This window comes from Labrus bergylta, chromosome 7 (assembly GCF_963930695.1).
Source record: "Labrus bergylta chromosome 7, fLabBer1.1, whole genome shotgun sequence".
NCBI lineage: Eukaryota > Metazoa > Chordata > Actinopteri > Labriformes > Labridae > Labrus > Labrus bergylta.
Window position 1 is genome coordinate 12,820,539 of NC_089201.1, and position 27,835 is coordinate 12,848,373.

The window sequence follows — 27,835 nt, forward strand, 5'->3', positions numbered from 1 at the left end:
TTTCTCGCTCCATATCCTATTGTTTACTGTGAGAAGGCAGACTCAGAGGGCAGAACAAACACCTAGCTGTGGGAGTGTCACCCACTTGGGGGAGGGGTTACTGCCCTTTCTGATGTCATGAAGGGAAAATCTCCAAACGGCCTGTTTGAGCACACATTTTCTGAAAAGTGGAGCAGGCAAAAGACGGAGAGGATGGACTTTTCTCATCATTGGGGGGTTTGTAGACAAACTAGAGACACTTTAGAGTTAGAGAAATGTGGAGTGGATTTTAAGAATATGTGACCTTTAAAGGAGCAATCAAAGATAAAACATTGACTCCATAGTTTCTTGGTTTGGAGACTTAAAGCAGACGGGATCTATACTTTTGATCTTCCAAGTTATTTTTGTCATTATTAAATCGGACAGCTGAAGAGATACCGGAAGTGAGGAGAGAGAGGAGGAGACCTGCAGCAACAGGTCGAGGTCAGATTTGAACTCACGGCTGCTGTGATGAGGACTTTAGCCTCCGTAGATGAGGCGAGCGACATAATCGTGCAAAATAAGACGTTAATTTAGTTACCTTAAATGACGACTTTGATCTCGTGTGGATGTTGAAGAAAATGATCTTTGATTCTTCGTGTTCTGATCAGAGAGCAGATTCTGCCCCTAAACCTGAAACACCTGAAGTGACGCCTTGTTCATTTCCTGTGCTGGAATAAGCCCCTCCCCCCTGGACCCATATGACCCCGCCCATCTCCTTTCCTCCTTTAAAGTCATGCAGAAGAAAATAACTTGAATTTTTGGATAAAGTGCTCCTTTTTTCCTGTGAGAGCGAGCGAGTGTACAGATGCTGCTTTACTTTTTTTTATTTCACGTGTGCTTCACACACACAAACGCACGCACACTGACAGTGATGTGTATGTGAAAGGGGGAGGGGTTACTTTGGACCTATGAGGTAGAGGCAGAGTTAAAGCCCCGCCGACAGCTCTGCAGAGACACTGTGTGATTGGAGGACAGCTGGTTACTTGTTTTTGTTTTTTATTATTTAAACTTCCTGTCCTGCAGCTGAGGTCTGGTTTCCACGGCGACCCGGCTGACTGACAGCACGTGACAGGTGATCTGAATGCTCCTCCTGACTTTACTTGATTCATGAACATTTTGAAAAACGGCGTGCAGCTGAGCTCGTGTCTGTTTCGTGTGTGTGTGTGTTTTATTGGGGTATTGATTGGGGGGAGTGGTGTTCAGGGGGGTTTATATTACGCCCCGCCCCCCTCCTGTGAATGATGAACTGAGCACCTGTAAAAATGAAACACCTGGACTATATCAAAGGTCCCCCCACCCCCCCACCCCCCCGCTCTGCAGTTTGTACAGCGCGAGTGATTCTCTGCTTTGACTTTTAGACGTGATGTAATTAAAGAGCTTTGACAGTTTTTCTGGCGTCCAACCAAAGACTCCATTATTCACACGATCAGCTGTTTCTTTATTTCTGGTTTTAACTTTAGAAACTGTTCACATCTGTTGGTACTCCGTACCTGACGCCTCATTGTAATTAATCTACGGCGGAGTGGAAGGTAAAAAAACAATCGAAGGATTTGAGATGAAAGTCGTAATAAAAATGTCTTTGTCCGCTGCTTGCGCTCAACTCCTTCGTGCAAACGTGAGTGAAGGGGGGTTGGAGGTGTTTCTCTGGAGGAGAGCGGAGGCTTCACTATGGAGGAGGTGTGGCCTAACAGTAGTTTGTTTTTATTTCATGCTGGAGCTCAAGGGCGACACCTACTGGATCAAAAAGTCACATCCTTCCTCTAAAAAAATGAAATTACTTCTTAAATCGTTGCAGGCTCCAAGCAACAAGTGTGGATGTCGTTTGATCCAATCAGGCACATTTTTCCTTTATTAGACGTGAAAACTTTAAAACTCACATTCAAGATTTGTAATGATTCTGTCCCCCCTAGTGGATGTGTGACAAACTAAAAATGTGAAAAGACAAAAAAATCTTTTATTTTCTTTACCAATAAAAAAGCTGTAAAGATTTTCTCAGAGATTAAACTCGATGATGCCTGTGACCTTTTCAGACACTCAAACTTACATAACGTCATAAAGTCAGCCTGATGTGTCTTTGTGAGGTGTTCGTCTTCAAAGAGTTCAGAGAGCTGACAGTGTGATGAAGTCTGCTCAGTGTCGCCTTTATCTTCTATTTAATATAAAAGTCGTACAGATGTTCAAACCTGAACTTCATGGCTGAACGCTCGCTCTCTGCTCCACAAACACTTCAGATCACAGCGAGCTGAATGTGTTAAATCATCGCTCACAGCGTTTACACTCCGTCACAACATCCAGTCTGCGAAAACTGATCCAGGACTTCATCGTCCAGCAGCTTCGGATCTCAGTGAAGATGTCAGTCTGTGACTGGCATCAAACTCGAGTACTCAGAGGGGATTTCTTTCTGTTGCACCTCAGGCCTTACAGCCTGTTTACCTGCTGCAGGCGTTACAGGCTGTTTACCTGCTGCAGACGTTACAGTCTGTTTACCTGCTGCAGGTAGAGGTGGAGGTCATGGTTAATCGAAGCTTGAACCAAAGGCAACTGGACGTGGTTAAGTACATTCAGAGGAGAGGTGAAATGTCTGAAGATCTTCGAGTCCAGTTGCCTGTAGATCAAACGTTGACATTCAGAAACTGAACATTATCAGCAAAGTGAAACCCTGAACTCCTGCGTTTAAACTCATGCATGACTCGTGGTTATGTGAAAATGAATGAATGTAGAACCTTTAACAGAGTTATTATAGGGTGTAGTTTTGGTATTTTTACTGCCATAGAGGGTCTAAAGTCTTCCTCCAGCCTGCAGATAAACAGACAGTAAAATCCTCCGCCTGTGTTTGTAAATGTTCCTCTCCATTAAACCAATAAAGCGGCAAGTAATGGAAGCAGAGCTCTGTCTATTCTCAGAGTTATGTGTCATTACATCCCACATGAAGCAGAGCAATCAGAGGAGGTCCGGCCGCAGCTGATGGGACCTGCTCAGGAGGAGGAGGAGGAGCGCTGTGATGAAGAACAGACGAGGGATTCCTCCTCTGCTTATAAACGGCTGCTGATGATCAGAAGCACTCACAGCAGACGAAGACAACGAAGAGTGATCGCAGAGCTGCAGGACAAACAGCTGGACTGAGACCTTCAGGTCAAATATTGGCAGGTACGTTTTCCTCGATCCACCTCTGATGACACTCTTTTTTTTGCTTCATGTTGCCAGCGTTGATTTTCTTTTCAATTTCACATGATCAGAAGTTTCTTTTTCTTTCGGTAAAGTCAAATCTCAACAACAATGTAATGTGACTTTGGATTTCATTACTGAAGTTTGGTGCCCTCTAGTGGTTGTTGAAAGAAACAAACAGCAATGATTCTATTTACAGGTCCAAACAGTAAGATGAATCGAAGTGATAAAGTGAGCTTACTATATGATCAGACATTAAGGAAACATGCTGTGTTGAAGTGCTGGCTTCTCTGACAACAATGCAGCAGCCAGTATGTCCTCCTTCTAACTTTAGATTCTGGTCCTGAATGCTCTGGTTTGCTCGCGGTTTTAATGTTCTTCAGTGTTAAGAATTTGGACTGCAGTACCTGTTTTAAACATTAGGGGTCAGAGTTACACACTGCTCCTTTAAAACTAAGGAAATTAAGATCATTTTTTAATCCCAGTTAGAAACATTTCTGGACTTTATTTATGATTTACTCTTATTGCATTGCAAAGATTTACATTTTATTTAATCTCTTATAACAGTTTTAATCTGTCTTTCAAAACTAACTGCACAAAAGGCAACTTTTTCAAGGCAAAGTGATTAACATGCACACACAACAATCATTTTAAATGGCTAAAAGAGGTGAAATATAAACTTTCTACACACTGATAACAAAAAATTAATCACATCTTCAATGACGTCTTCTTTAATTGAAGGGAAGGAAACTTTATTAATAGTGTAAAGAAAAAGTGTTTTATATGCACAAAGGCAGCTCAGTGTGCTTTACACGAATATAAGTGGAGATAAAAATGTACATACACAAATAGAAATATTCAAATATAGACTTAAAAATAATTTTTATAATTTTCTTTTTAGGATTTCTTGCTTCAGGATTGTTCAGAATATAATGCTTCTTCCTGTAAAGTCACTTTTTATTAATTCTTAATAAAAACAACAACAATGTAGGATTTATTTATTATAGTTTGGTGCCCTCTTGTGGTCGTTGACAGGAACAAAACATTTTTAAAAGCTGATGTAACCAGGAACGTTTTCAGGGTTTCTGTTCCCCATGAACAGATCTTACATTGGGCCCCTCCGCCACTAATATTCTGACAAAGCTTTAGATCACTTCAATCCTCTTCTTCCTCTTTAACACTAGGTCCACCAACATTCTAGACCCCCCTCCAAGCGCCGCAGCCGTCTGTCAGAAGGCATATGCAAATTTAATTGTTTGTGCTCAAAAGAAAACAAATGATGCATTTTTTTGATGAAGTTAAATACAGCTTACTTTTATCTACAAACCAAATAGGCTATCAGCATAAGGCAGGATTGGTAACCTTTTAAATGTTGCATGTTAATTTACAATATCTGTCGGCTTTTTTAGTGCACAGTTTTTTACTGCTGCTCCCGTTGCTAAAACACATTCTACAATAATGAAACATACAGAACTTTTAGTCTATTATATTGCTTGCTATATTATGCTATGCATTTTAATAAAAACACTGCAAATAAAGAGATAAACACCGATGCTCCTCCTCCTCTCTGCAACTGGGTTTGTTTCCCCGACATAAAGGAAATGATTGAACAACACACGCACGGCAAAAACAACAACAACAAAAACACGGCTATCTATGGGCATGACAAACTATATAGCCTACAAAAATAACTGCAGAAATCCATAACAGATGCATTGAAGAACAAACAAACAGATGAACAAATGAATGATCGGCAACTTGGACAGCGCCGCGGCACGTAATGCACAAACCTGCTGCAAAAGTGCTCAACCATTACGGTGCACTTCCCACTCACAGGGTGCTTGCTTGTATCTATCTGTCTATGGTCTCTATCTATCTAATTGTATATCCTATCTATCTGACGCTCTTTGTTAAATTCCCGCGCATATATATGAAGTCTATAAATAGAAACAATAACTAAAAAAAATTAAAACGACGCGTGAAAACAATCCAGGGAAATATATCATTTTCAACTTCCGTCAATATGAAGGCGGCGGCGGTTAGGGGTATAAACGCTCAGAAATCTGTGTGTTTTATTTTAGTTACACATAGGCTTCAGAAAACATACAGGACACATATTTAAGAAACGTCATAGGATGAGAGGCTCGTAGTTTTTATTAAAGAAGAGTTATTTGTATTATAAAAACCCAAACCATCCGTCAGACAGTCTTGGCAGTTCTAGTGTTAATAAAGCTGGAAACTACGGACGAGGGTTAATGCCAGACATGAGAAATGAATAATGAGTGGTACAGTGGTTAGCTCTGCTGCCTCACTGTGAGGAGGTTCCTGGTTTGAATCCCCATCTGTGTGGAGTTCTCCCCATGCATGTGTGGGTTCTTTCCGGGTTCTCCAGCTTCCTCCCACAGTCCAAAGACATGCTCGTTAGGTTAACTGCTGACTCTAAATTGCCTGTAGGTGTGAATGTGAGTGTGGTTGGTTGTCTAGCCCTAATCCACGTCCGTTAGACTCAGATTTCGGGAAATGTCACATTTTTGATTCAGATCTGTTGCCTACATTTCCCACAATGCAACACTCCTACCAACAGTTGTAGAAGACTTAAGCTAGCTATGCTTAAAGTGGCTAATATTGTGTGTGTGTGTGTGTGTGTGTGTGTGTGTGTGTGTGTGTGTGTGTGTGTGTGTGTGTGTTCAACAGGAAACATGGCGGGATCAACTGACCATCTGAACACCTCCATGTTGCTCCGCCCCTGTGTGAACGTCACCTGTCAGCCTCTGATCAGATCGTGTCCATACACCACAGCTCAGCTGACGATCATTGTCATAGTAACCGCTTCCCTCAGCATCGTCACCGTCCTCGGCAACACGCTAGTGATCCTGTCCATCAAGGTGAACCGTCGCTTGCGCACGGTCAACAACTACTTCCTGTTGAGCCTGGCGGTGGCCGACCTGATCGTGGGCCTGATGTCCATGAACCTGTACACGCTGTACTTGCTGCGGGGACACTGGCCCCTGGGGGCCGCCATGTGCGACCTGTGGCTGGTGGTAGACCACGTAGTGAGCAACGCATCTGTCATGAACCTGCTCATTATCAGTCTTGACCGCTACCTGTGCATGACACACCCCCTCAGCTACCCGGTGAGACGGACAGGCAAGATGGCAGGCATGATGATCGGCGTCGCTTGGCTACTGTCCCTTGTGCTCTGGGCCCCCGCCATCCTGTGCTGGCAAAAGTCTGGGGGGCACCGTGTGGTCCCTGACGGACTGTGTTACACCCAGCTCCTTGCCAGCCCCGCAGTCACCTTGGCGATAACACTTCCTTCATTCTACCTGCCAGCGTTCATCATGATCGGTCTGTACAGCCGCCTGTCTGTGGCCAGCCAGAGCCGACTGAGCGCACTCAGATCAGAGCGAGGCCCGCTCAGGAGGGCCAGTCCATCCTTTAAAGACTTCCTCCTGAAACGACGCAGCCTGGTGACCAGTGACCCCAACTCTGAAGTGTCTCTGAACCAATCAGAGTCCAGCACACCGAAGCACAGGAAGAACCAGAGAGCGTCCAGGAGTCCAACTGATCAGTCAGAGCCCGATGTGTCTCCACTTTCTCCGCCGTGTCACAGACACAAGAACGACTCGTCATCAATCATGGACCTCCACAGGTCGGCCTCGGTGGCATTCTCCGCCTGTCCCAGCTTCAGGTCTCAGGAGCGGCGGAGGCGGCGAGTCATGGCGAGGGAGAGGAGGGTCACCAAGACCATTCTGGCCATCCTGCTAGCCTTCATCCTTACCTGGACACCAAACAATGTCATGGCGATCATCGCCGCCTTCTGTCACTTCTGCATCCCAGAGTTCCTGTGGACAACCGGGTACTGGCTCTGCTATGTCAACAGCGCCATCAACCCCGCCTGCTACGCCCTGTGCAACGTCACCTTCAGGAAAACCTTCTGCAGCCTCCTGTGCTGCCGCAGCAGGAAGCTGCACTGATCACATGACCCTCAGAGCGTGCAAGGAGGATGGATCAGACCGGCTCAGACGAGGGAGCATGATTCTCTGTCTTTGTGGATTCCAATGATCACCTGACACCAGACGTCTTACCTCTAACACATTTATTTGAAACATTGTAATGACTTAACATTCAAGCTATGTTTGAACCAGACTGTATGAAACATGGACGTAGTCTCTGTGATGCCACCCTTTGGTTTCTGAGACGATATAAAACCCATCGATGGTGGTCGCCCTATTTGAAACTGACTTTCTGTCTTTTAACAGATTGATCTTAATTCTACAGGGAAATTAGGTAAAGAGGAGGAATTGAGACGGACCTAGAACCTCCTGGAAAACGGCTATAACACACAAACTTAGCCACGCACCCAATTATGCAAATGTGTAATCACCTGTTTAATAAGGCTTAAAGGTGAGTTTTATAAACATTCAGCCCATACAGTCGTCATGAAGAGAGAAATGAGCTCTAAAGACCAAAACCGTTTTTGTACCTGGCTGTGAAGTTGGACATTTTAACATGTGGCTCTATGGGGACTCCACTTTCTACAATTGTAGGATTGTAGAATTGTAGAATTGTAGAATGGGGACTGACTCACTGCAGGAGACAGACTCTAGTGGACTCTGGAGGAACTGCAGCTGTAAAGTTGTACATTTTAACATGGGGCTCTATGGGGACTGTCTCACTGCAGGAGACAGCCTCTAGTGGACACTGGACGAACTGCAGCTGTAAAGTTGGGCACTTTAACATGTGGCTCTATGGGGACTGACTCACTGCAGGAGACAGCCTCTAGTGGACACTGGAGAAACTGCAGTTTTTTTTTAAACTCTAATGTATTGGCTTTACTTTCCAACACTGGAAGTTGCTGCTTGGTTTCAACACAACAGAATATCTCTTAGCTGTTAGCGTTAACAGCCACCTGGGAGTGAAGGCATATTCATTAGAGCTCTCCCTTCTGACTATGTTAACAGATGGGACATGAGTCAAACCATGAACTTAAAAGAAACGTTGCTTAAATCTATTTCAACCCTGGATTATGTCGTGATGGTTAGTTAATATCATGCTGATTTATGTCCAAGTGAAGTTTTGTTTCCATCCATTTTTTATAGAAAATCAAACAAATGTGACATCATGATTGACAGCTCTCTTAACAAATCTCCTTGCTGCTTTCTCAACCAAGTTGACCAGGAACATCGAGAGAAAACGTTACGAAAACTAACAATAAAGTTATTCAAACTTTCCTTAATTGTAAGCAATCTGCTTCAAACTGACACAAGAAGTGTAATTTGTGTTGTGGTTAGCTTGTGCTTGTCTTGGCTCCAGATAACATCACCAGCTTAGAAAAAGAAAAGAATTTCATGTGTTATGTAAAAAATATCTGCCAATGCAGCAAAGAAGTTTAACTTAAAGGATCACTCTGTAAGATATGTAGTGAATGAAATGATGAAACGACCTGACTATATTATCAGACACCAGGGCGAGGGGAGACAGCTCTCTCCAATGTTTAGACTGGACTGCAGTACCCATTTTAAACACTAGGTGTCAGAGTTACATACTGCTCCTTTAAGTGTCTCGAGCGGAAGAGCGGAATGATCTAAATTAATTTACAGACACTGAAGTTAAATGTTATCGCTGTATTGGCAGATATTTTTTAATTACTACAAGCAACTCAGGTCTTATGTTTTAGCTTTTTTGTATCTTAATAAGATGTTTATCTGGACAGGTTTATGCTGCTCATGATAAGTGTAATTGTAATGATGTAATGTAAGTGTAATGATAAAGTATTTTTGACCTAAAATCAGACAAATACACTTATTAAGATTTGAGTATTTGCAGTGATATTCAGCATTCGTGCTGAAACCACCAGCACTCAGACTCGTGCCTACAAAAAGAACACACACACACACACACACACACACACGCACACACAGTCTTCACCAAAACAATGTACAATATTTAATTTGTTCATTTGTACAAGAGTCATCCTGTAAAGTCAATAATCTACGCTTCAAAAAATAGATTTCATAGAGGATTTTTTTCTTTTTCCATGCTGGTTAATTTATTTTACATTTTTTTTAAGGTGATTCTAAACTCTCCGATCGTCTGGACGGGACTACAAAGAGAGCGCTCATATCTGAACGTTAATTTAACTCAAACTACGCTCAAAACCTTTCGAACTATCTCCACATTTATGTTAAAAAAACTAGGAGCTAAACAAGGATCATTATTATTGAATCATTATCTAACGGGAGGACGCTGGAGAAGCTGCCCACACTTTAACTCCAATAAAACACAAGAACAGGAAATCATCACAATTGGAAAAAGAAGGCAGATGCCATGAATCAAAAATGGTTGGTGTGCTTCAGAGGAGTCTCTCGGTTTTTTATTTTTTAAGAAGAAGAAGAAGATTTTTCAGCTGGAGGAGTAGGGAGGAAATCCTGCCGTCTTCTGAGCCCTTTCTTCATTCTTCAGTTTGACCTCTTGTCTCCTGGAGGACGAAGAGAAATATAGAGTTATATAGTTATGAGATCATTAGATTCAGACATCATCAGTCGATCACAGAAAGTCAAACCTCTAATTAAAGACTCGTACTGAAGGTTTATTTATGAGCAGGAGGTTCTGCAGGATTTATCTGGTCCCCATGAACAGATCTCACATTTGGCACATCCCCCACAGCCTGAGATATTACTATAACACACCTCCATTACTCCAATGGGCCATTCAACGATTTACATTAAAATATCAATCTGTAAGATAAGTAGTGAATGAAATGATCAATGGAAGGCTGCAGCTTCGAAGAGAAGCTAAAAGATGATTTTTCTTTCTGATTTCTTAATTATTCAACTTCAGATACGCTGAGCAGGGGCGTGTGCAGAGCGGTGGCCAGGGGTGGCATGGGTCCCCCTTGAAATCTGATTGCCCCCCCAGGTGCTACCCCAAAAGCTAAATCTACAATTGGCTATTTGCCTGATCAGTGGTGGGACTTAATTAAAAATCAGCTATTCTGGCTAATGATATGACTTTAAGTTGTAACTAAATACTTCACTCCTTCAATAAAAATTCCTGAAGAACAAGTCGTCTACACGGTCTAATGAGAAATGGACTTAAGTGCCATTAACTGTATTTTTGCAGTTTAGACAGCATACAAAAGTTTTCATGCAACGTTTTCAAGTACTTTAAATTCTGACTTTGCACTTTGAGCCCCTAAAAAATTAAAGATGTATATGTTCCCAAATTGTGTTACTTACAGTCCAGATCATTGTGGGGATAGAAAGGGTTAAACATTTTTATTCATTTGCATGCATGTGCCCACTAACCTCTGCATTAGTCAGAACTTCAGGTGGGCCACCCCAGTTAAGAAAGTCTGGACATGCCCCTGACACTGAGGTCATGAACATATGATGAATCATTACATTTATTGAGTTAAATTTAAAATATGTTTAAACGTCTAAATTCAAGAGAATCTGCTGAGATCTTCTTTTATCTGAGTGTCGTTTGATTTGCGCAAACATGTTTTGTAAAAGTTTAATGAGTAATTTAACTTCATTTAACAGAATCAGAAATATTTGATTAATCACAGCGGGAGCTCGTAACTCCCAAACTCCACCTCAGGATTCATACAGAGGTTTCAAGTTCTTTCAGGTCTCACCTCTGGTCGGCTTGACTTTAGGGGAGCAGGGTTTGGACACCTTGACCGTGGTCTGACACTCAGCGTTGAACAGCGCCCTCTTCAGCGTTCCAGACCGGCTCTTGGTGTTGCTGGTGGCGTCACAGGATCCCCATGGGCCAAACTTGTACTTACAGTCATCTGAGGGAGAAATGCAGCAGTTACCTTTGATGCTGCTAATGTGGAGACAATGAAAACATTTGACATCTGGAGGTCTCTGAACGTGCAGGTCACTGTGAGAGAGTTTGACAAGTTCTTTTAAATCCTCAATCTGTGACTTGCTGTAAGAATTTCTTTCTCCCTGAAACATGTTTTACTGAGACTACCCACACAAACAGCTGCAAAAGATCATCACAACCACAGAATGTAAATATTATTGGTCCCCCGTATGTTCCTGCAGGGGGCGCTGGAGTCCCATCGATGGCGGTCTCCATACTGGAAATGCTGTCTCAGCCTAACTTTCAGTCAACCTAAGGACAGGCTGAGAGTTGGAGCTGAGGCGGGTTTTAGGACTCCTGACAAACCGTTACACCGCGCCCGCCTGTCAATCAGGTCAGCTACACGCCTTATTGTGAATAACTCTTATCCTTCATCAAATCAAAACTGATGAGTCATCAAAACATTCACCCCCCGTACAGTGTGTGCCAATTGAGACATGGGCTAATCAGACCTATTTGGTTTTTTGAACCAGGCTGTAAACATGTTAATCTCTGCTGTAAAAACAGGCTTTTTAGAATGGGTGTGTATGTGACTTCCTGTGCTTCTGCAGCCACCCTATAGTGGACACTCAAGGAACTGCAGGATTTTACACTTCACTGGAGGTTGCTGTTTAATCACTGCCCATATAAATGTGTATAGTCAATCTGCTGATGCTTTATTGCAGTTTGTGTTGCAGTCTTACTGATGTCCTTCTTCCAGTTGCAGGGGATCTTGCAGTGGATCTTGTCAGTGCTGTCTTTGCAGGTGGCCTCTCTCAGACCCTCTCCACAGTCCCCCTGTTCTGGGACACATTTCCCGAACTGAGTCTCTGCAGGAGAGCACTCTGAGATGGGCCGGGTTTTATCGTGTTTACCACCTGAAGAGAAGAGACGACACAAAATATAAACCAGTCAAGTCTGCAATGAGTAAACACACAGAATGATTTTTTGTGCAGAATTTAACCTTTAAATGTGAAGAAGAACTCCTAAAATCAGCTTTACAGGCACAAGAACAATACTCTGATTTCAAAATAAAAGTTTAAAAGTTCTCGTCTGAATCTGTTAATATTTTACATGTACATATATTCTTATTTGTCTGCGGTTTGACAGCAGATTCATTCTGGATTCTTATGTGCTCTAACCGTGTTGTGATGTCATGACTCCTCCTTTTTTGTCAACGTGTTAAACTGAGATTAAAGGTTGTTTTAAAGAAAGAAAGTTTCTGTATTTGAAGGTTTATTGGGAAGTCACAGCCAAACCTCTCAGGAGGTAAAAACAGCTTTAAAGTGGTATGAAAGTGGCCAATTACAAGCTTCCATTCACTGTCCCCAGTGAAGTTGTTTAAACGTCAAAGATAAAAGATGATAAATGTGTGACTTATTTGCATCCAAACTGGAAGAACTGGATGCCCTGATTGTTAAAATTGATCGTCAGGTCGGAGCTTCACTCCGAACATCACGTAACTCAGTAAGTGAGGCAGGATTGTTCAGTGACATTAACTGGGGCATTTTTAAAATTCTTCATATTTCTGAAGAATATCAGTTTGTCTTGTCAAGCTCAAAATACTTTGTTTAAGTGTTCAGAACATCTTTAAACTTTATGTAACATTCCTGCTGTATGGTGGCCCTGAAGGTCTACTGCAAAGACATTTCACAGAGTGCGAAAACCATTAAGAGGTACAGTATTACAAGATTCCATGAGATGTTTCAAAAAGCAAAGAAATACAAAACAAAAAGAGAAAAACAAGACGAAAAGCACATTTCAGTACTGTATTGTTTTAAACTACTACCAAACATTTTGAAAACCTTCCCCTTAGAATACAAACACATTGGGCGAAAAATCAGAGTAAGGTTTCACCTGCTTTTTCTAAAGTGTCTTGAGATAACAAATGTTATGAATTGGCACTAGACAAATCAAGATTGATTGATTGAACATCGGGTCAGTTGTCTCTCAGTTTTTGGCAGTTTTTCAGTACAAATGATGTTAAATGTACCGCCAGTGAACTGATGGGAGTTAACTGATGTGTCAGAAATAAATAAAGATGAATTTGTTCTGGTTTGAAAGTCTCACCTTTGTGACCTTTGGGTCGCTTGTGGGCCTCGGTGGAGAGCGTCAGGGCCAGGAGCAGCAGCAGCGTCATTGAGAACAAACCTCGCATTCTGCAGAGACAAAAACATGGAGGTCTTTACTGGGATACATTAAAGGATGATCCTGATTCATCCAGGTCTAAAGTAAAACCAATGAGTAGGATGTTAACACCCAGCAGCCACCAGGGGCAGCATAGAGGAAATAATTACTCAGTCCCCTGACATGGAGAGGGGGTCAAAGTTCAAATGTTTATTTTGTTTTCAACTACTTTATTAGGATTAAACATTTACAAAACATATCAACATGGCTGACAGTCTGACATCACAGGTTCCAAAAGAGAAACACCAAAGAACAACAAGCAAACCTTGAACGAGAATGAGACACGAGTAACAATCACAAAGAGAAACCAAAGGGTGACAAAGACAAACAAAAGGACTTCAAATTAACACGCAAACGACCACAAAGAGCAACTGAACTAGAAAGAGAGATAAGAACTTCAACAAGACGTACAATGACCACAACCAGACGAAACATCCACAAAGATACAACAAACCAGTACGAGACAATGCAAACAGCCAGATAAAGACCTTAAATGTCAGTATAGACACAAATATTAAAGCAGGAAATTAAACATGACAAAGAAACAACAAACAATCTTTCAAATAAATTCAAAACCACAACCATGAAATGTAAACAGCCACAACGAAAAACAACCAAGGAACACGAAAGGACGGCAAAGCAGACAAAATGACCAGAGACAGAGTAAGAACAAACGTAGACTTTTAAAAACAATTCACACAGCAGCCTCTACCGTCAGTGTGTGAATGTGTAGGTGTGACCTGCGGTGTCAAAGTGCTTGGAGGAGTCAGAAGATTAGAAAAGAAATAAACAAGCTCAAGTCCATTTACCAAAGAACTACCAAGAATCATTAACAACTACAAAGAAACATAAAACAACAACAAGCTAAGTAAGTACACTTTCAATGAGAGACTATGAAGATAAATCCAAAATCTAATTAGAGAATGCAAAACACCTGCAAAAAGTGAAAAAATTATCTACATAAAACAACAACAAAGAGGTTCAAAAGAACAAAAGAGATGAGCACTTTCACTACAAACTGCCAAGAATCCAAGGAAACTACAAAAAGAAACAGATAATAACAAAGTGCAATACAATGACAGAAAGACAACTAATAGCTACAATAACATGATGAAGCGGCATACATTGGAGCAAGCCACCTCGCCCGGAAGAGGGAAACCGGGGAACCCCAATGGAGCCAGACCTAGGGGGGAGCTCGAAGGCGAGAGTCTGGTGGACGGGATTTCCTCCATGGGGCCCGATCGGGCTCATCCCGAAACAACCACATGGAGCCGCTGCCCTGTAGGCCCACCACCCGCAGGGAGAGGCATGGGGGTAGGGTGCATGCAGAGCCGGGTGGCAGGCGTAGGCTGAGGCCTGGGCATTCTGATTCCTGGCAGCGCAGACTGGCTCTAGGGACGTGGAACGTCACCTCTGGCGGGGAAGGAGCCGGAGCTGGTGCGGGAGGTGGAGCGCTACCAGCTAGACATAGTTGGCCTCGCCTCTACGCACAGCGTCAGTTCTGGAACCAAACTCCTGGAGAGGGGCTGGACTCTCTCTTTTTCTGGATTTGCCCAGGGTGAGAGGAGCCGGGCGGGTGGGGGGATACTCACAAGCCCCCGGCTGAGCGCCGCTGTGTTGAAGTTTTCCCTGGTGAACGAGAGGGTCATCTCTCTGCGACTTCAGGTTGCATTTATGCCTCTCTGCGACTTCAGGTTGGCTCTGACTGTTTTATGTTCATATGCACCTAACAGCTCAGAGTACACGGCCTTCTTGGAGTCTCTAGGTGGGGTCCTAGAAGGGGCTCCGCCTAGGGACTCTGTAGTTCTACTGGGGGACTTCAACGCTCATGTGGGGACACCTGGAGGAAGAACTTCTCCCTCATCCCGGGGGAGGTTGGGGACATGGAGTCCGAGTGGTCCATGTTCAAAGCCTCCATTGTAGAAGCTGCGGAGTTGCGGCCAGAAGACCGCCAGTGCCTGTTGTGGCGGCAACCTTAGAACCCGCTGGTGGACACCAGTGGTGAAGGAAGCCGTCAGGCTGAAGAAGGAGGCCTTTCAGGCTTGGTTAGCCCAGGGGTCTCTGGAAGCAGCTGACAGGTATCGGGTGGCTCGGAGGGCTGTGGCTTCAGTGGTTGCGGAAGCAAAAACCTGGGTGTGGGAGGTGTTCGGGGAGGCTTTGGAGAAGGACTTTCAGTTGGCCTCAAGGAGGTTCTGGCAAACCGTCCGACGGCTCAGGAAGGGAAAGCAGGGCTTGCCCCAGGTTTTATCAGTAGGGGTGGAGAACTGCTGACCCGAACTGGGGACATTGTTGGGCGGTGGAAGAAATAATTTGAGGAACTCCTGAACCCAGACAACACGTCCTCTGAAGAGGAGGCAGAGTCTGAAGACCCAGGGGAAGCCTTTTCCACTAACCTTGGCAGAGGTCACTGAGGTAGTTAGAAAGCTCCTCAGTGGCAAGGCGCCAGGTGTGGATGAGATTCGCCCTGAGATGCTAAAGGCTCTGAACATTGTTGGGCTGTCTTGGCTGACACGCCTTTTCAATGTCGCGTGGAAATCTGGGACAGTGCATGTGGAGTGGCAGACCAGTGTGGTGGTTCCCATTTTCAAAAAGGGGGACCGGAGGGTGTGCTCCAATTATCGGGGTATTACACTTCACAGCCTTCCGGGGAAAGCTTACTCTAGGGTGCTGGAAAGGAGGCTCCGGCCGATTGTCGAACCTCGGATACAGGATGAACAATGTGGATTCCATCCCGGACGTGGGACAGTGGACCAGCTCTTTACCCTCGCAGGGCTTCTTGGGGGAGTATGGGAGTTTGCTCCACCAGTCTACATGTGTTTTGTGGATTTGGAGAAGGCTTTTGACCGTGTCCCTCGGGGGATCATGTGGTGGGTACTGCAGGAATATAGGGCCCCGGGGCCGTTGGTATGAGCCATCCGGTCCCTGTATGACCAAAGTGGAAGCTGTATTCCCAGTGCGTGTTGGCACGTTCCCAGTTTGTGATCTTCATGGACAGGATCTCAAGGAGCAGCCGAGGGGAGGGGGGTTTCAAGTTTGGGGACCTCAAAATCTCATCTCTGCTTTTTGCAGATGACGTGGTTTTGTTGGCTTCCTCAAGCTGGGACCTCCAGCAGGCATTGGGGCGGTTTGCAGCCAAGTGCGAAGCGGCTGGGATCAGGGTTAGCACCTCCAAGTCCGAGGCCATGGTTCTCTGCCGGAAAAAGGTGGATTGCTCTCTCCGGGTGGGGAGTGAGTCCTTGCCCCAAGTGGAGGAGTTCAAGTGTCTTGGGTATCAAGTGTCTTGTTCACGAGTGAGGGTAGGATGGAGCGTGAGATTGACGCAGTAATGCAGACGTTGTGCCGGACCGTTGTGGCGAAGAGGGAGCTCTCGATTTACCAGTCGACCTTCGCTCTAACCCTCACCTATGGTCATGAGCTATGGGTAGTGACAGAAAGAATCAGATCGCGGATGCAAGCAGCCGAAATGAGCTTCCCCTGGAGGTTGGCTGGGCTCAGCCTTAGAGATAGGGTGAGGAGTTCGGACATTCGTGGGGGAGCTCGGAGTAGAGCCGCTGCTCCTCCGCATTGAAAGGAGGCAGTTGAGGTGGTTTGGGCATCTGTTAAGGATGCCTCCTGGACGCCTCCCTTTAGAGGTTTTCCAGGCACGACCAACTGGGAGGAGACCCCGGGGCAGACCCAGAATGCGCTGGAGGGATTATATAGCCCGTCTAGCCTGGGAACGCCTCGGAATCCCCCAGGAGGAGCTGGAAATCGTTGCTGGGGAGAGGGAAGTCTGGGTTGACTTACTGCGCCTGCTACCACCCCGACCCGACCTCGGATAAGCAGAAGAAAATGGATGGATGGATGGATGTGCAATACAACTACGTAGGGACAAAAAACAACTAATAAGAACCAAAAGAACGACAAAGAAAACTGAGAAAACTACAAACAACTACAAAGATATCCAAGGCATAAGAAAGTACAACGAGATGCAAAACAACTTCAGGAACACAAAATAGATTTTTTTTTTTTAAGATATCTTTTTTTTAAAGATATCTATGAGGTCGTTCTCTGATTTGTAGAGGGGGGAGGGAATTTTATCAGCATTACAAAAAACAAAGATATCAAAAACAAGAAAGAGACAGCTCAACATGAAACTTCAACAAAACAAACGCAAAGAATGCAAGACACAAAATAACTACAAAGAAACAAAAAACTATGAAGTTATTCCAATAACTACAAATAGTAGACCAAAGGGATAAAATACAATATCTAACACTTTTAATCTGTGGTCGTACTTCCATGTGTATCGAAGGACATTGTTTCCTAATCCAGCTCTGACTAACATCCGATCCACCAGAACACTTTAGGCCCAGAAAAAAACTTTCTTTACATCTTTAGATTCAGATTTAGAAATCTGCCCGGATTAATAAATAACATATATGATGTGTTCTTTCATCCTAATCTCATCATGTTATGCTGCAGATGTCATGATCTGGATGTTGAACTATAGCGTGATCCAGCCCGGTTTGTCCTGTCTGCTGGGGCCAGATGGTCCAAATTTAGTCCAAATCAAATCTGCTCTCTTTTCAGCCCCTTAAGCCAAATAATCTGACTATTGTACCCACAGAAGCATCAGGATTATAAAAGTAGGCTAATGTATGCAGATATTGTTCCTGTTCTCACACATATTCTGTTCTATTTTTTGTTTTGTACATTTTGAATTATGTCTCCTTTTTCTTGTTTGTTGAAATCTTCTGTTGGTGTTGAGCATCACACGGGTGCAGCATCAGCTCAGAAGAAAAATGTAGCACGGACTCTTGGCTGTGCTTTGAAAATAAAAGAGAGTCAATTACCCATAAAGCCCCTCTCTGGCTCTCTGTTGTTATTGTGCTGAGAAATGACAGACTCCTCTTTCAGGCCTCCATTAAAGCAAAGGAGCTCTTTCACATGTCAGCTGGCAGAGCAAATCCTGCTCTTCTCGCTCCTCCTGCGGCCTTTTATGAGGAAAGAACCGGCTCTCAGCAGGCCTCCAGTCTGTCCTCCATCAATGAAGAAGAGAAGGAGGAGAAGGGGGGAGGAGGAGGACGGGAGGAGTGGGGGGGGGAGGCCAAGCAGCATCTGAAAGAGCTCTTTAGATTTCCCCTCAAAAGAATACTGATTCATTGAGCCAAAACAAAGCCTCTTCTAGCCTGGTTTCATTTCTCTAAAGCCTATAACACAGATTCCATGCCACGTCTTAGGCGCTCCCTCATACCATCCCCCGCCCTGAATAGAAACCTATTTGCATAAGAAAACAATGAGATCTCAGCATGAAGAAAAGGAATGGGATGCTCCCTTTGGTTCAAAACTAGGAACAACATTTAGAGGAACTTCCTCCTGAATCTTAAAGTTCACTGTCGCATCCGGTGACATGAAACAAAGTTTAATCATATGGATCTCGATTATGACTTTTTACACAAAGTTGTGCAGGAGTAAACATCGAAAGGCACAGAAGATGAGGTTTGTTTGCTGTGAGGACGAAAAGAAGCGGAACTGTACATCATGAAGGAAAACATCTTCAAGAAGACGAATTCAAAACAAGATTTTTCTGATGTAAGAAACTGAACTTTTGCTGCTGCTTTAATTTAAGTTATGGGGAAATGTATTGATGGAAATCAGGTTTGAAGTTTTTAAAGCAGCTTTGTTTTTTAAATGTAAAGGTTTGCAGAAAATAATATGAACGTAAAGCAGAGCCACAAGCCAAAACATCTGCACATCGAAATATTAATCTACTAAAGTTATATTTATTGACCACAATGTTGAAAACATTCAATTTTAAATTATAAACAACGAAATAAACAAACACTATCTCTTCGTTCTAACTGATGGTAACAAATATACACGACTTTTGAGGCAATCGGTTAAAAACAAAATACATAAAGAAATGAAATTCAGACAAAATGAGGCAAAGAACTCGACAAAGAACATCTCATTCATCAGCAGCTTTAACATCACGAGTAGATATTCTAAAGATAAAACTGAAATTAAACTATGCTAAATCCAAATGTTTATATTCAAAGTGCTACAATGATAATATAGGAATCTGAAAATGTAATTTCTTTATTATAAATTATAACAGAAGTAAAATAAAAGTGAAGTTTGAACATTTTGAATTGACTGATATTCTAGCAATTTACTATTTCAAAATAAAAGTCTTTCTTTTCCTATTTTTAAACTGACTTTGTGAATTGCATCAACACATCCAATTCTGTGTTGATTATTTTATCATGTCATATAAATAAAAACATTTGAGTATCTAAATCTCTTTTGAAAAGTTACTTCAATTAATAATCATTTATTTTAAAAGTTGCAGATTAAGTTTTCTGCTGATGAAAATGATGAAACAGCTAGTGGTGTCAGCTCTAAGATCTTTAAATTGTGTCTTTTGAAACCTCTAATTATCACAACAATCGTGCACAGCTTTTTAAAAATGTGTGTGAAAGGGAAGAAAATATAAGAACTTACTTGCCGGGCTCAGAGGAGCATCCAGTTGAGCTTTGGAGTTGTTGTCTTCTGATGGTGCCTTTAACTGCTCCTGCTGCAACATCCTACCCTCACACACTTGAACACACCCCCCCCCCCCCTCTCAATCTCTCACTCTCCCTCTCTCTTTCTCTCTCTCTCTCTCTTTTTCTCACTCTCTTGCACAAAACCTGCCAAACATATCAACAAGTTGCCCTAACCTTGAAGCTGTAATTACTGCAAGCCCTGTGATTGGCCTGCTGGGTAATAACCCTAAAATGTCCCTGTAAACCTTTGTTGCACCCCACAATTTGATTTTGTGAACAGGCTTAAGTCCCAACAATATCAGTTCAACATGTACTCAAACACACACAATCAATACTACACAAACTCACAAACACTAACCCTAACTAATATTTCACTGTTAAACTTCACAATTTGTAGTATAGGGACTTTTATTTGTCTCCATAATGCCGGTCCCCATAATGTCAGTGTGTAAGCAGGCTGAGGTCCCCAAAACACAGGTTAAACATGCACACACATTCATAGTAATGTGAATATGTAAACAGCATATGGACAATGCTGAAAAAACAGCCTCATGGTAACATCACAACCTTTAATCCATACCCCGAGGGACAAAACAAGCTAAGCCCATTAGCACGTAGTGAAGTGTGTGTGTGTGTGTGTGTGTGTGTGTGTGTGTGTGTGTGTGTGTGTGTGTGTGTGTGTGTGTGTATGAGCGGGGGTGGGGGGCATATTTTACTTTAGATAATAAATCATGTAAAGGAGTGTGTTTTATATCATTGATAAGTTAAGAAGTTTAGGTATGAGCTCATTTTTACTCAAACAGTGGCTGAGGCAATGCAAGCTGCTTGTTGTTTAGAGTTCAGGTGGAATCACAGTGAGCAGGTGTGAGATGAAGAACAACTTGCTAAACTTGGAAATGTTCAAGGTCGTCAGAAATTCCTGGTGTTCACCTCTCCACTGAAACGCTGCTGTGTGCATTATATGATCAATAATAAATAAATATTTATCTGGAAACTGACTCTGATTTATTTTGGTCACACAGGAATAAATGTCTAACCTTTGCTTATTTTTAGATACTCTTTTTTTTGTAGAACTTCCAGCTCATTTGTAATGAAAAATACCAAATCATCTGCAAAGAAGCGAAGCAGAGAAGTACTTAGCTCTTTCTTGTAATAGCGGGTGTAAAATCTCAGTTTTAGTTCATGTAGTTCTGCTCAGTTAACCAGAAGTTTGTTCTCCTCTTTAAGTTCTCCTCTTGGAGGCTAACAGGCAGCAGAACAGCTGCAGAGGAGATTCTCTCGGTACTCTGATGGCTCAGTCATGCATGGAAGCCTTTGTTAAAGTCTGCAGCTGGGAGCAGTGTGTGTGTGTGTGTGTGTGTGTGTGTGTGTGTGTGTGTGTGTGTGTGTGTGTGTGTGTGTGTGTGTGTGTGTGTGAGAGAGAGAGCGTGTGTGTCCCCTGTCCCACCAGCACGTGTTTTTGTTGTTGTCAGTTCTCATCTTTGCAGTCTTTTGAACTCTGTAACTGTATACAATGTAGACATCATGACTCTGGATTGCCAGTTTCAGACACCGTTACCTTTTGTTGCGTTTTGCCCTGTTCGACTACACAACAACAGCGTATTGGGTGTTGCAAAGTTTTGAAAATGGGTTCCAGAGTGCAGACCTTTTAAAAACGGCACGTTTCCGTTGTTTATGTCAACTTGCAATGTGCAGTTCCTCTGTGGATTACAGTTCCAGTCAACAGCCCCAACAACGAGCAGGTGGACTACAACAACAACAATGGCCAACTCCCGAGTTCTGTTTGTGCTGCAACACTTAACAGCGCTTCTCCAGCAACATGTAGATTTACTGCCTCACAGTAACAACCCCACCTCATCGCCCATCCACACAAAATGTTGTAAACATTTTGTATGTTCACACCTCACCTCACCGCTCCGCTCCGTAGAAGGAAGTGTGTGTGTGCATGTGTTGAGTCACACCGCCAACTACTGGCCTGGCATGTATATTACGGCATATACATTTTTTTGTGAATCAGTCTTATATAATTTATTAAAGGAAGAATAATGTGAGAAAGTTATGTTTTCAAATCAAATCCTAAATAGTTAAAATTGCACTGATCCGACTGTAATTAAGGGTGCACTCACACCAGGCCCAGGTACCTCATATTAGCAGACGCACGATCGCCTCTTAAAAGTTGGCTGCGTCTTATACACCAGTGTAACTAATATACCAGTATAAAAAGCTGATACATGCGCCGTCATTACCGCGGGTGCAGCAGCCACTATCACCTCAACCTGATGTGATTAAAAACCCATCCCCATTCATTGTGTACTGAAAGCTCATTGCACGCCGTGCTGGGAAAGACGGCGACACAGACGAGTCTGACAGCACTACTTTTTCACGTCTTTTCTCCCTCACGAGGTCATAATCACGCATTTACAGAAAATGGTGGGAAGTCGGGCAGCTCGACTCGCAAGCTAGGAGTTTGTGCCTCACAACTTTCCCTGCAGGCTGAGAGCTCGACGACCGTCCTGTAGCTAGTAGGAGAGCAAACTCCATAATGTGAAAACAGACAGAACTGCACAGAAACTGCACGCTGTAGACTTCGCTGAACACGATAGAAATTGTCACGCAGGAAAACAGTTTAAAACTTATTTTCTCTCTGAGAGATACCGGTGCGACTTATATTCTGGATTTTACAGTATTTTAAAATTGTCCCAGAATGTAATGAATATGTAAAAGATTAACCAATTATGAAACCAGCTGCTGGTCAAACATTTCCTCTCAGGAATAATTTCATCATCCTTCCAGGAAGCTGTAACTGACATGCTTTATTGCAGGTCACTCGGAAATGATCAAACCAGACAAAAAGAGTTATTACTCTGATATCAGACAGTACAATGCCACTCTGAAGGCTATGTTATTATAATTAATACAGACTAGGCCGCTTTGGCAGAATCAGGCTTCAGCTTGTGTCCAACACATCTCAGCTATTTATACAGTCGATACACATCACAAGGAAAGCATCCTGCTGACAGCGTTTAAGTTATGTAACAGACAAAAACATTACAAAAAATTGTCATATATTGACTGAAATATCTAAAATTCAGACTGAAGCAGAGGACAACTCGCTTCTCTGTTTAATCACAAGTGAAACTTGTTTTTATCTCTACAAATAATTCATAAATAGATAAATTCATGTGTCTTAGTTAAATATCCAAAGTCTGAACAAACACTTATTTCTGCTGAGTAAACAAATACATCCAAAAGGTCACTATAAGCTCGTAAGAAGACACGTTTTTGCAGCCGCTCTATCTGATATGGCAGAAGCTTCTAGTTCCATGGTGTTCAGCTGCAGACGCATGAATACAGTCCCTGTTTGCTCAAAGCTGCTGTTGTTTCACTCCAGCAGCACTTTGTGTTCACACGTCTTTGTCATGAACACAGAGGTCAGGGCGCTGATGTCCAGTCGATAAAGACACATTCAAAAAGCAGTTTGAAGGAGATCTGAGAGTCTCTGTGGCCTGAAGAGAAGTTTGAATCACGTTAGTGTCCAGAGGGTTTTATGTTCTTTAGTTTGGACTCCAGCAGAGGACTGAGGCTTTAAAAGAAAAAAAAAAAAGACCACAAACTAGACTTCGTCCACAGCATGACAAGCGTCATCTCCGGTCGAAGAAAGCAGCTTGGGGATTAAAGTGAAAATAATCCAGAGTTTGAGGATCGATGGTTTTGGTTCCCGTGCTTCTGATCCGGGGTTCAGCTAGAGGCTTTAAGATCAGAGTCATCCAGCGCACATCAGGAATGTTCAGATTGACTTCAAAGTTTGAATGCATATAAAACATAGAACAACGCGTCTCGCATGGTTGCTTCTTCAGGTCGTCTTCACTTGAACAATGAGAAAAACTTTAAAGTCAATCTGAACGATCCTGATGTGTGCTGGATTACTCGTGTTAGTGTGTCTACCTTCATCGTGGAAGAATCCCTATCTGATGGAGATCAAAGCAAACTTGTGAGGGGAACAGATGTCGCTGAAATGAAAGCCAGAGACAGACAGAAGGTGTGGACGGACAGGGGGGACTCTAGACCGCCGTCTCCTGGTCTTCTCTCTGGATCATCTGGTAATGTTGGCGGTTCTCCAGATATTCAGACAGTTCCTGGTCATCGGCCTTCTCGGCACACTGTTTGGGAGTTTCACCCTGTAAGAGACGTCGAGTCAAACAGAGTTAAAGATGGAGATTGTTGTATGAAGATTGTGAGTGTTTTATTAGGATCCCATTGATCTTCATTTTAGGACCGACAAACGATTATTATTTTAGAATCGTGATGAAACATAGAGTTTCAATAGTTAACCTTGCTTAGTTAACATTTTTAGAAATTCCTTTATTTTGCATTTTGAAACGTTTTTGTTGTGTTTTTTTTTTTATTTTTGTTCTGTCTCACGCTTAGTGTGCTTTACTTCCTGTTTGGATGCATACATGCTTTTATTTTGAAATAAAATGTTGATGTTCAGGTAGATCAATGGGAACATTTAATTGAAGGTACAAGGTACTAAAATATTTCAATTCATTTGACTAAAACTGTTGATGGATGGGCAAAAAATGGTTAGTACATAGTTGGATGGAGGGTTGGATGGGTAGATTATAGAAAGTTAAATTGATAAACAGAGGAGGATGAATCCTCTCAGGTCGTCTCTAACCCTGCAGTGGATCTCGGCTCCTCACCAACTCTGACTAACACACACACACACACACACACACACACACACACACACACACACACACACACACACACACACACACACACACACACACACACACACACACACACACACACACACACACACACACACACACACACACACACACACACTTACTGACTAACACATGAACTCTTTTCATTGGCTGCTGAGGAGAAGAGAAAACTCAGATTATGGGCTGCTTCCTGTTACCACTGGCTTCACCATGACGACGGTGAGCGGTGGCCTTTGTGTGCGTTGTAGGAAGGCCGGGGATCCTGCAGCGCTCGGTTTCTCAATGACACACAACATTAATCACTTTATAGAAGTGGGTCAAATACTGCTGCGGATCCATTTAAAGAGTGTGTGTGTGTGTGTGTATGTGTGTGCGTGTGTGGTTGGGGGGGGGCAGGCTGGTGGCCGTCACTGTGCCTGAGAACGCCTTGCAGAGCGACCTCTTACCGCAGGACGCTGAACCACGACTGTTCATTGAGTTTAAACATTAGATCATCCTGTTTCAGGGCTTCTCTCGGTTTTCAAAATAAAACGATATCAGTCCAAGTTTTCTTATTTGAATTTATTTCACTGAAGCTCTAAGAGGACAAGCCCCGTAATAACAGAAACAACTTTTCAGTTGTTTTCTCGAGATATTGCCTCATTCGGGAACCGGTGGCGGAGTGGTTAGTCCTCAAAGCGGGGGCCAGGGGTCGAATCCAGCTCGTCTCTGGCTCCTGTCCCGCATGACGTTCAATCACTTTCTCTCTCTCTCAGATTTCTGACTCTATCCACTGTTCTCTTGTTCAAATGATGGCCACAAATAAAAATGAATATACAAAACAATTCATTTTAGAGTTGTAACGGGACGTGTCTTTGTGCCGCCATAACAGACAAGTCATGTTTACCGTTGCCGTGGAAACACCGGATTTTACGTCACAGAGCGCTGCATAAGAATCGTGAGCGGCTACTGAAAGCTGCTGTATTGTTGCTGTATGTGCTGCTGGGATAAAAACGTCATGTAAATTATACTCTGATATATTAGTTGTCTGTAAACATATTCTCTCTCTTGGGTCGGTTCCACCCGGTCGTTATGACAACGGCCAACTCAGTTAATTGTCATTGGGGGTGGGGGGGAAGGAAGTCGTTATCTTTTATTATTGACGTTTTGATTGAGAGCCCCCTGCTGGTGAAATATACGTACTGTTCCTTTAACAAGTTTATTTCAGTTTTTTTCCTGAGACCTCGACTTGTTTTTCTTGTCTTAACGCTGGTTTTCATGTGATAAGAAAATTTGTCTCTGCAGAAGATTTCAACATAAGTAAGTATGTTGATGTTTTATTTCCATCAGACTGATGTCCTCTGACAGCTGGAGACCGTGTAGGTGGCGTTCAAGTCCCTTGGGTGGTGCGTTGGCGTTCAGCTGACAACTGGAGAATGTCGCTCACAGTGAAAACATGTAAAGCATGTTACAGGTGTGTGATCTGTACCTGCAGGTCTGTCTTCATGAGCGACGCCCCGGCCTCCACCAAATAGTGACAGATGCTCCTCTGACAGGAGGAGGCAGCTTTATGGAGCGCCGTTTCACCTCTGACACAAAAACAAACAGGAGGAACATTTAAAGACGTGAACACAAAATATTAAATATTTGATTTGATTAAAAACTGAAGGTGGACTCACGTCTCTCTCTCTGTTACGTCCAGATGAGAAGTGGGAACTGAAAAAAACAGAGACACATTTTAATTACTTGTTGACCTTTGACCTTTGACCTAAAAAAAACTTTGAGATGAACAAAGTATCGGACACTGAAAAAAAAGATTTCACAATAAAAGAGTATATCAGATGTTATAGATGCATTTTATTTTGAAAAACATTTTTTCATCTTTATTTATTTAATCTGAGTTGTTAAAACACTTTCAGACTAGATTGAAAGACGTCGTCGGTTACTTTTCTAACAAAGTAACCGAGCAGTTTAGTATGGTGGCCCTGAAGGTCAACTGTACAAACGTTTGGACAATGCAAAAAAATATTTTGTGATATTTTTTATTTTTTGCATTTCATTAAATGTTTTAAAGGGTCTTATATTTTTTTTTATGTCTTCTGAAAAAGATTGTTTATATTTTCTTGTGTTTTGTGAAAATCTTTCATGTTTTTTTTTATTTTGTTTATATTTAAATGTTTTTGTGATTGTTGAAACATTTTCACATGCTACAAAATGTTTTGGGACTATTCTTTTATAACTTTTGAACAATGTCATGTTTTGTGAAATGAAATACTTTCATAATTATTGAAAAGGTTTTAAGTCATTTATATGTTTTGAAAAATATTTTTACATTTCATTCAATATATTTTTTAAATGTTTTTGCATTTCACAATTTTTTTTTCCTGTTTTGTGAAATGTTTTTTTTAGTTACATCATTTCTTGTTTTATGAAATAACTTTTATCTTAATGAAAATATTTGTACGTTTTGTAAATGTTAAGTTTAGTAAAATGGTCTTTTTGCATCACGCAAAATGTTTTTGGGAATTCATGAAATATTTTCATGTTTTGTTAAAGATATTGACATGTTGTGAAATTGTTTTTGCAGAATGTGTGTGGCGTGTTTTTAGAATCTCCTATCTGTTTTTAAAAAGGTTTCTCCTCACTGACCGGATCTCGTTGTACTGGTAAAATGACAAATAAAGATATTTTATTCCACAGTGTTGTTGCTTCTTCAGTGAATCTCAGAGCATGTTTCATGTTGTTTCAAATTTAATCTGAACGGAGAAAAAAAACCTGCTAAACATGAAACTGCACGAACACATGGTCACACGCTGTTCCCTGAGTGTCGGAGCAGAAAGCTCAAATTCATCCATCACTCTGAAAACGATTAGGCGGCACATTGCAGAGCTGCTCACCTGTGGCTGAGACGTTTAACATGCTTCACATGATGAGCTGCACACACAGCGACAAACATGCTAACCGATCTGTTTCAATTATCAAACTACATAATGAACATTTTTACATAATCTACACGTGGTGCATCATGGGAACGACGACCTTCACGCTCCAAAGACAAAGTTTTGTTCTGTTATAGAGCGTTCACACTTCATGTGTCATGTGTGAACACAAACAGCTGAATGTTTCTCTCTTCACCCGGGGTTTCTCCTCCAGCCTCCTCGTATCTATTCTGCAGAAAGTCAGAGTGAGCTACTTCCATATAATTTTTTTTACATCATATCTTACCTCAGGAGACCCTACCCGCCCCCGACCCCCTCCTTTCTGACAGGGATAGTCTCCCGCTGTGAGGTGCATGTGTGAACAACCAGGTCAGGAGGATATCTGGAGCAGTCCTCCTGACGTTATCTAGATATTTTGTGTTAA

At 42.5% G+C, this 27,835-nt stretch overlaps 3 protein-coding genes across 4 annotated transcripts in view; 1 reads left to right on the forward strand and 2 right to left on the reverse strand.

The window, feature by feature from the left end:
- Positions 1-1,544: 1,544 nt before the first annotated feature.
- On the forward strand, positions 1,545-8,420 carry chrm4b (cholinergic receptor, muscarinic 4b). The gene is made up of 2 exons (XM_020648869.3): positions 1,545-3,168; positions 5,881-8,420. The coding sequence occupies exon 2, from the start codon at positions 5,886-5,888 to the stop codon at positions 7,161-7,163; it is 1,278 nt and encodes a 425-aa protein (XP_020504525.1). The 5' UTR covers positions 1,545-3,168; positions 5,881-5,885; the 3' UTR covers positions 7,164-8,420.
- Positions 8,421-9,112: 692 nt separating this feature from the next.
- Positions 9,113-19,866, reverse strand: mdkb (midkine b). Its single transcript, XM_020648870.3, has 5 exons — positions 19,717-19,866; positions 13,114-13,202; positions 11,748-11,921; positions 10,829-10,987; positions 9,113-9,667 (listed from the first exon to the last, which is right to left on the reverse strand). The coding sequence occupies exons 2-5, from the start codon at positions 13,199-13,201 to the stop codon at positions 9,648-9,650; spliced, it is 441 nt and encodes a 146-aa protein (XP_020504526.1). The 5' UTR covers position 13,202; positions 19,717-19,866; the 3' UTR covers positions 9,113-9,647.
- A 2,687-nt stretch (positions 19,867-22,553) lies between these two features.
- Positions 22,554-27,835, reverse strand: part of dgkzb (diacylglycerol kinase, zeta b) — a 23,259-nt gene continuing 17,977 nt past the window's right edge. For both annotated transcript variants that reach the window (XM_065956785.1, XM_065956784.1), the window contains exons 31-33: positions 26,152-26,188; positions 25,962-26,061; positions 22,554-23,938 (exon numbers count right to left, since the gene is read on the reverse strand). In XM_065956785.1, the coding sequence (XP_065812857.1) occupies positions 23,822-23,938; positions 25,962-26,061; positions 26,152-26,188 (254 nt within the window). In that variant the 3' untranslated portion in view covers positions 22,554-23,821. The remainder of the gene's footprint in view (positions 23,939-25,961; positions 26,062-26,151; positions 26,189-27,835) is intronic.

Bases quoted from the DNA above. Each gene is read 5' to 3' on its own strand.
- mdkb (XM_020648870.3), bottom strand. From the start codon at position 13,201: ATGCGAGGTTTGTTCTCAATGACGCTGCTGCTGCTCCTGGCCCTGACG. The intron at 11,922-13,113 runs GTGAGACTTTCA...TCTTCTCTTCAG, and splicing joins GCGACCCAAAGGTCACAAAG to GTGGTAAACACGATAAAACC. The intron at 9,668-10,828 runs GTGAGACCTGAA...TTCGTCCTCCAG, and splicing joins TAAAGTCAAGCCGACCAGAG to GAGACAAGAGGTCAAACTGA.
- chrm4b (XM_020648869.3), top strand. From the start codon at position 5,886: ATGGCGGGATCAACTGACCATCTGAACACCTCCATGTTGCTCCGCCCC.